This window comes from Gorilla gorilla, chromosome 17 (assembly GCF_029281585.2).
Source record: "Gorilla gorilla gorilla isolate KB3781 chromosome 17, NHGRI_mGorGor1-v2.1_pri, whole genome shotgun sequence".
Taxonomy (NCBI): Eukaryota; Metazoa; Chordata; class Mammalia; order Primates; family Hominidae; genus Gorilla; species Gorilla gorilla.
Genome location: NC_073241.2, coordinates 64,698,064 through 64,710,077, shown reverse-complemented (window position 1 = coordinate 64,710,077; position 12,014 = coordinate 64,698,064). Strand labels below are relative to the sequence as shown.

General features: G+C 40.6%; 1 protein-coding gene across 3 annotated transcripts in view; it reads left to right on the top strand.

The window, feature by feature from the left end:
- The window catches only part of INO80C (INO80 complex subunit C), a 29,328-nt gene extending 17,357 nt beyond the window's left edge, over nt 1-11,971 (top strand). For all 3 annotated transcript variants that reach the window (XM_004059331.5, XM_004059332.5, XM_063699144.1), the window contains 4 exons: nt 111-221; nt 1,260-1,371; nt 2,325-2,392; nt 11,565-11,971. In XM_004059331.5, coding sequence (XP_004059379.2) covers nt 111-221; nt 1,260-1,371; nt 2,325-2,392; nt 11,565-11,696 — 423 coding nt within the window. In that variant the 3' untranslated portion in view covers nt 11,697-11,971. The remainder of the gene's footprint in view (nt 1-110; nt 222-1,259; nt 1,372-2,324; nt 2,393-11,564) is intronic.
- Nucleotides 11,972-12,014: the final 43 nt, after the last annotated feature.

Here is a 12,014-nt window from a genome sequence, read left to right as displayed (position 1 = left end):
GTCTTCCCTTGCATGCCCTGTGGCATCATCGTATGCCCTGTTGAGAGCAGAGGTGGGGAACTCAGCTGAAAGAAACTGACTTCTTCAAACTATTTTTATTATGTTTTAAGGGTATCAGCATGGAAGCCATGAGTGAGAATAAAATGGTGCCCTCTGAGTTTAGCACAGGAGCTGTGGAAAAAGCTGCCAAACCTTTGCCATTTAAGGATCCCAACTTTGTGGTAAGCATCAAAGGTATTAGCTGAATAAACATCCAAATGCCACACCTCAGCCTCTGATCTTGCTGGGCCTGTAGCCAAGGTGGCACTGGCATTCTGTCCTCCTTCAGTCTCAGTTACCTCCTTCTCCCCTATGGGCAAGATGGGGACAAGAGAAGGGTTCTTTCTGTTGATCTCTTAATGTGCCATATCCCAAGGATTTGGGTGTCCTTTGTGGATTCATTAAAGGATACTGTTTGGAGGGTGGGACATTTCCATGATGATTGTTCCCCTAACCTTTTCATTGGTCTTACAATCTTAGACAAAGCTTGAAATATTTAGCTAAATGAGAAGTACTTCCTCATTAGTTTCGTAAGGTAAATCCAAGCTGTTGTGCTGTTGAGTAGAACACAGGGTATTCTTCCTTTCATTCTTGAGACTGGTAATAAACTGCAGCAGTTCAGATTATACTGTTAAATTTTTTTTTAATGAATTAGTTTTGGAAATACAATATTACCAGTGTTCGCAACAGATTTTGGTATTCTTTTTCATTTTATTTTGTCATCTTTGTAGGATAAAAAAAAAAAAAAGAGGTACCTAGAAGAGTACCCATACTGCAACTGGGGCTTTCTCAACTTTTCCAGGATCCCCAGTTTACATGGCAGAGACTTGCCCCGAGAAGGGAGTTTAGAGATGCAGTCCTGGATTTAAATCTGACTTCGTAGTAAATTTATCTTAAAGTATGAAGAAATTCATGAATGAATTCTACAAAGTTAGACCCAATAAAGGCTTTTTTTTTACGTGCATATAAAGAAGTAGCCTTTTATTTCTACTCCAACACAAACTAACTCAAGGGTTTTGACAATCTGAAAACTTCTTTTTTAAACTAAGATTAACATGTTAATGTGTACAGTGAAATACCTTTTAAAAAAGTCTCAGGGGTCTTAATGATTGTTGACAGATGAGAGGTATATTAGAGTTATGATTAGACATAAACGTCAGATGTCGAAATGGTAGTCTCCATTGGTTTTTGTTTCTTCTAATCCATGCCTTCAATTCGAGCACTCTGGCCACGGTGGCGCAGTAGCTGGCAAGAAGAACAGAACCTGGAAGAACCTGAAACAAATCCTCGCTTCTGAAAGGGCATTGCCGTGGCAACTGAACGATCCTAACTGTGAGCTGTCTAGAGCCTTCCATGTGTTTGTAATGTTCAGAGTAGGAACTGTCTTATAACAACCTACATTATTGTATTGTGTTTGCATCATTGTAGGAAATAATTTTTAGCTTGAGAATTTTATAGTGGCATCAGTCTGGGCAGATTATGTGTGTATTTTCTCATAACTGTATCTGTATTGAGCCTATTTGTTTGTGTTGTCATGGATGTGTGGTTTTTAGGGTCATAGGTCCCGATATGATAATATTGGTGTTTCTACTAGACAAACTTCTTATTCAAAAGTCTACTCTTAAAATATGTTTCCAAAAACAAGGTAGCCCAAGTATAATACCAGATTTAGGAGGGTTCCTGACAACCAGCTTAAAGGCCAGCTCTTTTATACTTTGTGAGCCAGTGTTTAGTAAATACTTCATGCTGCAGTGTGTCCAGATTTATGTAAAACACTGTCATATGTTCTGTTCAGCTTCACTGGAAAGTACAAGTTCAAAGTTCTCACCATCTCCTACTCCACTGTACTTCTTTCATGGGGGTGACTCACATGGGTGACAAGTGAGCTAGTCATTCATTCATCTGGGTGTGGACATGAGGGTGTCAGGGTGCTCAGATCCAGTTATTGGCTTGTTTGGCATTTCATCACCATCAGCCCATGTAGTGTGAGATCGTGAAAATAGCTGGTGGGCAGATGAGCTTTCCGGTGGTTCTGCTGGAATGGAGGGTCCCTGGTGACAGGGCGGGGCTAGATCTGGAGCCTGCACTTGGCCTGTGACATACTGTCTTGTTTCTGAGAATCCTCCCCTACTTCTCTAGTTAATCTCCAGAGACTTCTGTGACTACTTAATCACAAAGGAAATTTTCAGGAATATTATCAAATACTATTTTAGAAAAAAAAAGAGAAAGGATTTGAATGTTTTTAGTTCAGTTTAGTTATCTTTTTTTTTTTTTTTTTTCCCCAGACTTCAGTATTGATGCTCCTCCATCCTTTAAGCCAGCTAAGAAGTATTCTGATGTTTCAGGTCTGCTTGTGAGTATGATTATATCTCTTATAACATTAAATGGAAAAGATTTCACAGTAATGTCTAATTAGACAAGTGTTGAATATTGACCATAGCTGGTCCTGCCTGGAGCCTGTCTACAGTGATAGGTGATAGGTTTGTGCAGTGTGTTCATTGCTGCAAACAGGCATCTGTGGGGGCAGCCTGCAGGGAGGATTGAACCAGAAAGCAGGAGACTCCAGCTTCTCTTCTTTACCTCTGCTAGTTAACTATATGAGATAACATGAAAGAAACAACTATGTATTTCTTTTTTTACTGCTGAAGTTTTAAAAACCTGCATTTTAGATGATGATTGTATTTACAAAACCATGTTTAAACTTCTCTAAACAGGTGCTTTGGCAAAGGTTGTGACATTCAAACTTATTTTTAAGCATCAGAACCCCTTTTCCAAATGAAATCTTTTACAGAATCCAATATATAACAGCCTGGAGCCCACCTTTCTGCTGTGGTCCCGTGTGGATCTGGCCGCCTGTCTTCCTCCCCAGTCCCCACCACAGTGACTGCTCAAGTGCTTCTGGGGAACACAATTCAGAAACTGCCAGCAGAGCTGAAATAGTGGGAAGTGGGCAAGTTGCTAAAGCTCAGGAACCTCAGAACACCCCCATTTCCTTATTTGCAGAAGGTAGAACCTAAGATTCATCTTTTTTTGTTTTGTTTTGTTTTGTTTTCTTAAACAAATGGATGAACTTAGAGATTCTTTTAATTAGCTCTTGCATGTCAGGGTCTTAATCCTTTTTCATCTCATAAATTTGGAAAAATAATTTAAATACTTTACATTTTAATGAAAATATGACTCCAACTTATCTAACAAATTGACCAAATTAATTATATACAGAGGAGAATTGCCTCCTTTGTTATTATTATGTAATATCCCTGTTTGTCCCTGATAATATTCATTGTTCTGAAGTCTACTTTGTCTGAAATTAATATCGTTACCCCCACTTTCTTTCGTTCATGTGTGGATGGTATATCTTTCTTGATCTTTTCACTTTTTTTTTGAGACAGAGTCTCGCTGTGTTGCCCAGGCTGGAGTGCAGTGGCACGCTCTTGGCTCACTCCAGCCTCTACCTCCTGGGTTCAAGCGATTATCCTGCCTCAGCCTCCCGAGTAGCTGGGACTACAGGCACACGCCACCATGCCTGGCTAATTTTTGTATATTTAGTAGAGATGAGGTTTTGCCCAGTCTATCAATCTAAGAACTGTTGTCCTTAGGCTATTCATCTTTAAAGTGATTGTTGATATGGTTGTATTTAAATCTACCATCTCACTAGTTGTTATTTGTTCCATTTGTGTTGCTTATTCCCCTTTTTCTGCCTTCTCTGGATTTATTGAGCATTTTTTAATAGACTATATTTTTCAGAACAGTTCTAGATTTATGAAAAACGGAGACAATAGTATAGAAAGTGCCCATATAACCCAAACTCAGTTTCTGCTGTTATTAACATCTATGGTATATTTGTTACAATTAATGAACCAATAGTTATATATTATTATTAACTAAAGTCTATAATTTATTCACATTTCCTTAGTTTTTACCTAAAACTATATCAAATTTAGTCATCCTGTCTCTTTAGACTCCTCTTGGCTCTGCTGGTTTCTCAGATTGTCCTTGTTTTTAATGACCTTAACAGTTTTAAGGAGCACTAGTCAGGTATTTAGTAGAATCCTCCACTACTGGAATTCCTCTGATGTTTTCTCATGATAAAACTGGGGTTAATTGAACATTTTAAAATTCTGTTTGTTTTCTTATTATTTACACCTCTTTTACAAATTATGAATGGTTACTTTCATGTTTACAATATACATTTTAAATAACCTGAATCTATTTTCAAATATTTTGCCACTTTGTGCGTAATGTGAGGGACTTCTAGTAGTGAATTTCTAATTCCACTCTCTCATTCTTTGTTGTCATATAGTTTACTTTTACATATGCTACAAACAAAATGTATGGCTGTTAATTTGTGCTTTAGACAGTTACCTTTTAGAGAAATAAAAATAAGAAAAAAAAAGAACTTTCTTTTATCTTCATTTCATTCTGTTTCCACCTTTTTTCATTTTGTTGTCTATTTCCAGGTTGCAATCTGATGTCATATTCTTTCTACTGGAACAATTTACTGTGCTTTTCTTATAAAGCAGATTTGCTACTAATGAAGTCCTTTCTTTTTTTGTTTTGTCAAAGAGCCTTTATTTCTTCATTTTTTTTTTTTTAAGACAGGGTCTTACTCTGTTGCCCAGGCTGGAGTGCAGTGATGCCATCTTGGCTCGCTGCAGCCGTCTCGACCTCCCAGGCTCAGGTGATGCATCTACCTCAGCCTCCCAAGTAACTGGGGCTACAGGTGTGTGCCACCATGCCTGGCTAATTTTTTGTATTTTTTGTAGAGATGGGATTTCACCCTGTTGCCCGGGCCTGGTCTCAAATTCCTGGGCTCAAGTGATCATCCTGTCTTGGTCTCCCAAAGTGCTGGGATTACAGGCGTGAGCCACTGCACCCAGCCTTGTTCTTCCTTTTTGAATGATATTTTCAATGAGTATTTTTGAATGACATTTTCAAGTCTGGGCTGACAGTTTTTTCTTTCATCACTTTTAAGATGTCAGTGGTTAAATGTTGTCTTTTTGCTTCCATGGTTTCTGATGAGAAGTTTGATATAATTCTTACCTTTGTTCATCTCTATGTAATATTTCTTGTTTGACTGCCTTCAAGATCTTCTCTTCGTCTTTTGTTTTCAGCAGTTTGAATATGACTGGGTATTATTGAATATGACTCAGGGTATTATTTTTCTGGTATGTATTCTTGATGTTCTCTGAGGTTTTGGATTTGTGGTTTGGTATCTGTCAAGAATTTTGGAAAATTCTTGGCTATTATTTCTTCAAATATTTCTTTTGCCTTGTCTTTTTCCCTTCTTCTAGGATTCCAGTTACACACATGTTAAACTATTTGATAGTGTCCCAAAACTCTTGGATGCTCTGTTCTGGTTTGTTTGCTTTTAAAAACTCTTATTTCGTTGTGGTTCAGTTTGGATGGTATCTACTGATGTGTCTTCAAGTTCTTTACTCACTGTATAGAGTATACCAGTGAGCCTGTTGGAAGCATTGTTTATCTCTCTAATTGTGTTTTTAATTTCTGGCTTTTCTATTTGATTATTATAGTTTTCATGTCTCTGATGAAATAACTTTCTTTTAAATTATTTATTTATTTAGAGATAGAGTCTTGCTTTCTAATCCAGGCTAGAGTGCAGTGATGTGATCACAGCTCACTACAGCCTCAAACTCCTGGGCTCAAGCGATCCACCTGCTTCAGCCTCCCCGGAAGCTAGGTCTACAGGTGTGTGCCACCACACCTGGCTAACTTTTAAATTTTTTTTTATAGAGAAGGGGTCTTACTGTGTTGCCCAGGCTGGTCCTGAACTCCTGGCCTCAAGTCATCCTCCTGCCTTGGCCTCCCAAAGTGTTGGGATTACCAACGTGAGCCACCGTGCCTGACCTGAAATAACTTTCTATCTTGCATGTTGTCTCTCCTTTAACTCCTTCAACATATTAATTATAGTTATTTTGAATTTCCTGTCTGATAGTTTCAAAACCTACATCATATTCGGGTCTGGTTCTGGTGATTTCCTTGTCTTTTAAGACTACTTAGTTATTAAGTATACATATATATATACACACACACACATATATACATATATATACACATATATACATATATATGTATATATGTATATTTTAAGTCCTTGAACACATAATAGCTGCTTTAAAGTATTTATCTGCTGTCTCCAACATTTGGTTCATCTTGGCCAGTTTCTATTGACTGCCTTTTTTCTTAACTGTGCGTCACATTTTCCTGTTTCTTTGCATCTACAAGTTTTTGATTGTGTACTGGACATTATGGATGATATATTGTAAAAACTCTAGATTCTGTTATCTTTCCTTGAAGAGTATTTTTTTACTGTGGTAGCTCAGTTACTGACTGATCACCTTTGTTAGGACAGGTCTGCAGAAAGCCCATGATGTTTCCCAAGCTCCTTTAACTTAGTTACACTTAACTTCTAAGTTCTTTATCCTCTGCCAGTCTTATTGAAGTTTGGTGTTAGGCTCTGTTGTGGTGAGACTAGAATAGATGGTACTCAAGGGCATGATTTTTTTTCCCAAGCTGTGGCCTTTCTGTTGCCTTAGCTAGGTGCCGGGAGTGTTACAGAGATCTCTCTATTCTGGCTGGGCTGGCACTTCAGCAACTCCTAGCACTGCTCAACCTCTGGATTTTCTCTTTCCCTCTTAACCACTCTCCAGTAAGACGTATATAGTCTTGCCTTGAACATGCATAGCCCAGCCCATGGTTATGGACTCACGTGGAATCCCAAACTGACTTTTGCCTCCCTTCCAGGGCAGCTCTCTCTTCTGTTACTCAGCTTTGCCAATAACAGGTATTTCAGTAGCCCCTGAATCTGAGCTCTGTGTAAGCTCCACCTCTGCCCCATGGTCAGGAAATTGTCACAGGCAGAGAGAGTTTGGATGATCCTGGAACTTACCTTGTGAGCTTCTCTTTTCTCAGGCATTGCAGTCTTGTGCTACCTCTTGTCTGTTGCCTGAAAATGGCTACTTCATGTATTTGGCCTGTTGTAATAGTCGTTTATGGCAAGAGAGCTCATCTGGCACCAGTTATTCTGTTATGACCCAAAGTGGAAATCTATCCCTGTGTCATTTTGAGTTTCTGGAGGCCACAGTTTATGGCCAGACTGGGAGGGTGGTTCCTCAGAATGTCAGCTTTATCCTTATTGTTTCAGGCAGCTCATCTGCTAGTACAGTGGTTTTCACACATTAGGAGGAAGGAGAATCATTATTCCAGGCCCCTTTATGACATTGGCAATGGACTTGTCACATTACACATTACCTAAAACCTCTTGCCCCACTGTATGTAGGAAATAAGAAATTCTGAATAGACAGATAACTCTCCCAGTTCATTAAAGGACAATCCCACAGAAGAATCAGCGAAAAGGATATAAATAGGCAATTGCCAGAGAAGAAATATAGATGACCAATAAGTAGATATTCAGCTTCACTAGTAATTAGGAGAAAGACTCATCAAACAGGGAAGAAATTAAGACATTTGATTATACATTTTGGCACCAACAAACAGAAATGGGTATCTTCATACATTGCTGTTTTGAGGTGGGAACATACACTGGTACTGCTTCTTTGGAGGACAATTGGAGCAGTCTGTTGAGATTAAAAAAAAAAAAAAGGCCTCTGACCTTGCAATATGCCTTATAGGCAGCTCCCTAGAGAAATAGTGTGCACATAGCAAAAGAAACTACCATCAGAGTGAACAGGCAACCTACAAAATGGGAGAAAATTTTCGCAACCTACTCATCTGACAAAGGGCTAATATCCAGAATCTACAATGAACTCAAACAAATTTACAAGAAAAAAACAACCCCATCAAAAAGCGGGCAAAGGATATGAACAGACACTTCTCAAAAGAAGACATTTATGCAGCCAAAAAACACATGAAAAAATGCTCATCATCACTGGCCATCAGAGAAATGCAAATCAAAACCACAATGAGATACCATCTCACACCAGTTAGAATGGGGATCATTCAAAAGTCAGGAAACAACAGGTGCTGGAGAGGATGTGGAGAAATAGGAACACTTTTACACTGTTGGTGGGACTGTAAACTAGTTCAACCATTGTGGAAGTCAGTGTGGTGATTCCTCAGGGGTCTAGACCTAGAAATACCATTTTACCCAGCCATCCCATTACTGGGTATATACCCAAAGGACTATAAATCATGCTGCTATAAAGACACATGCACACGTATGTTTATTGCGGCACTATTCACAATAGCAAAGACTTGGAACCAACCCAAATGTCCAACAACGATAGACTGGATTAAGAAAATGTGGCACATATATACCATGGAATACTATACAGCCATAAAAATGATGAGTTCATGTCCTTTGTAGGGACATGGATGAAACTGGAAACCATCATTCTGAGCAAACTATCGCAAGGACAAAAAACCAAACACCGCATGTTGTCACTCATAGGTGGGAATTGAACAATGAGAACACATGGACACAGGAAGGGGAACATCACACTCTGGGGACTGTTGTGGGGTGGGGGGAGGGGGGAGGGATAGCATTAGGAGATATGCCTAATGCTAAATGACGAGTTAATGGGTGCAGCACACCAACATGGCACATGTATACATATGTAACAAACCTGCACATTGTGCACATGTACCCTAAAACTTTAATAATAATAAAATTAAAAAAAAAAGAAATAGTGTGCACAAAGAACTTCATGCAGAAATGCTTATGAGAGACCGCATTCGCAAAATGCTGGAAGCAACATCAAGGTCTATCACAGTGGATATTTTCATACTGTTCTTGAGCTCAATGCATAGTAACAACATGGCTAAATTTCCAGGATGTAATGTTGATTGAAAGATGCAAAGCAATATAAACAGCATGGTGCCACATATATAAAAATCAACACACACACACAAATTGGGTTATTTCTCTTGTGTGTTTACATGTGTGTATAGGGGTAGACATAAAAAGTCTGGAAAGGTGCCCACTTAGCAGTGGTTTCTCCTGGGGAAGACAGAGGACTTTTGGATGGTAGATGGTGATAAATGAGGACTTTAGTCTTATCTGTAATGTTTTCTTTTAATTTTTTTTAGAGGAGAACGTGTTCGTCTGTTGCTTATATAATTTAAAGTTACATAATTAAAAAGTAAAGCCTAGTTCACATTTACATTGACACACACCTGTTCCTAGCCAGCCATGTGACTATTTCCCCTGTGCCTAGGCATGGCAGCAAGACATGCAGGGTCACACCTGTGTTCAGCACTTGTTACAGAGCTATGAAAAGTATATTCTGGGTGAGACGGGCAAGCCGTGAATACTGCCTATCACCCTACAGCAAGGGGGGCCTGAAGCTGTTTGCTGGCTTCCCTGTGGGAAGTTGGCGTTTGCTTATTTCACTCAGGCTCAAAGGATGGCATCCAGAGGAGGGTGGACTGTAGGTGTGAAGCTCTTTACTTGTTCAACTCCTGGGTGTCACTTGGCATCCTTCCTTCTATTCAGAATCCTAGATGTTGGCCCCTGGGTCCAGTGCAGTCTGTTCAGGTTTTTGTTGGTAACCCTTTTGTTGGTGCCACAGGATCTCTGTATTCTGCACTGTTTATTCAGCAGCCCTCTTGGCAGTGAGGTCTGAACTTGGGCGGGCCGGGGCTCAGCACAGTTTGCTGGTAGGAGTGAGGCAGCCACAGACATGGAGCTCAGCCGAGGCTGGTTTGTCTATGGAGGCCAGATGGTCCACGCCAGACACACATGCCTACACTCTGCTCGGAACTGCAGGGCAGCCTCTCCTGCTAGTTAACCTAACTTCCCTCACTGCCAGGATCCCTCAGAAGAGACTTGTCACTGTTTTTCTAATTAAGCCTTTCCTTATATTACTGTCGTTAAAGGAAATGTAGTACAGAAAGGTAACATCTAGATCAAGCCAAGGGATCGAAATTTTATTTTATATAGAGCCATTAGTTAATCTTAGCCTTTTAGGAATAATCCCATTTCCTAACGCACAGCAGTTAAATACTTAGGGGGGGTTCCCAGTGGCAAAATGGAAGACTTTTTAGGGCATGAGAAGCCTATAAATAAGTTCCCGACAGCTTGTTGCTTTTTTATTGAGTGTTCCCTCCCTTCCTAAATCACAGGATTACTGTGAGTCTAGGTCCACACAAAGATGATCCACATTAAAGCAGACATCTACACTTGAATAATTGGATGTTATCTGTCTAGACTTTAATGGCATCTTTTATAATTTTTTTAAAGGAGCTCAAAATGATTCACCCTCATGTCTTTTGTTTCAAAATCCGTAGAAGCCCATGTGCTTTGAGGTATATAGTTAGTGAATTATTTTCTCCGCTTGGCACATGGGGAACAGAGACCAAGAGAGAATTTTGATATGTCTGGGAAACAAGTTCTCTTTTCTGTGATGGTCCCAATTGTCTGTTTGTTTATTCATTCATTAGTCATTCATTTTGTTATACAAACCCTGACTGGAGGCCCTCTGTGTACTCTGCGTTGCACTAGGAGCCAGTCTACAATGATAAGCAAACTGTGGTTCCTGTCTCATGGACCCTCATAGCCTAGACCATCATCAAAGAGTCATGTAGATAATAAACTTTAAAGCAACAGAGATGTGCATTCCACTGGAATATTTTTGCTGCTGTGAAAGTGGAGGGTGAGGTTCTGACCTCCTGTAGGGGTACAAATAGGCTTCCCCAGAGGTGTAGCTTTGGGGCTGAGTCCTGAAGAATGAACTGGTGATTACTGAGAAAAATGGGCTGCAGTTGGGGTCCCCTGCCAAGGAAAGGACAGATGGGGCATGGTAAGAGGGAGGAGCTTAGAGGCCGGGGACAGTTGGAATCAGAGAGTGGGGACATGTGGCTGAGGAGGAGGCTGAGGACAAAGGAAGGCCCATAGCTGAGGAGCTGCACTGAGGACTTGGGCCTTTGTCCCAAGAGCAGAGGAGCCATTTTGAGAGATTTTATGCCGAGGAATGACATGATCAGAATTGCACGTTGCAAAGAAGATCCTGGCTACAGTTCTAGGGGAAGGGTGGGTGTGAATGGCCGGTGATGCACTACAGAGTTGCTCAGGGAGGCATGGAAGTGGCGCAGGGGGTGTTGGAAGAGCTGGAAAGGAGCATGCTGGAGGTAAGTGGAGCACAGCAGGGAGGGGCACATGCCCAGCATGCTGGGCGTCGGCTCCTGCCTTGAGGAGCACAGACCTGGGACATTTGTTGGAAAGAGGCAGGAGTCTGAAGGCAGGGAGGGATGACCATCATGAATTCAGTCTTGGACCTGTTGCAGCCCTTGAGGCACCAACAAGAAGGGTCCCAGAGTCTGATGTGGTTATTCCCCTTCCTCTCGTCCATACCCTGAAGTGTTTCTAGAGTCTGGGAAGGTTAATGAGCCTGTGCCACAGTGAGTGATTTAGTGTTCTTGGTGGCAGAGTAAGACATAATGAAAATATATATCACTTTCAGTGAAATAGAAAAAATTTTTAAACTTGAACTTAAAATATCCCTACCAGCAAAAACTTTCTGCCCTTCCCTGTGCCTCTTTCCACCCAGGCCAACTACACAGACCCCCAGAGCAAACTGCGGTTCAGCACCATTGAAGAGTTTTCCTACATTCGGAGGCTGCCCTCTGACGTCGTCACCGGCTACCTGGCCCTGAGGAAGGCCACGAGCATCGTTCCCTGAGCCCCAGAAAGGGAGATGAAGTGGAAAGCTGTTTCAAAAACAGACTCTGGACTCATGATTTTGTTTCACGGAAACAAACTCGTTCTGCTGTCAATCTGAAAATGCCAGTGCTGTGCCTTGGAAAGAATGTTTGGCTTTAATTTAAGGGTTTTTTTTTTTAGTGTGTGTTTTCCCTCCAAGTGTGATATTTCCTGCTGAATTAAATTATACTTCAGTTGTTGCCTCAAGTAAAGGGGTTTGACAAGAAAATACAATAAAACCATACTTTTCATTTATCCCAAGTCCCTGAATTTTTGTTTTAAAGTGGTGAACCCCGTA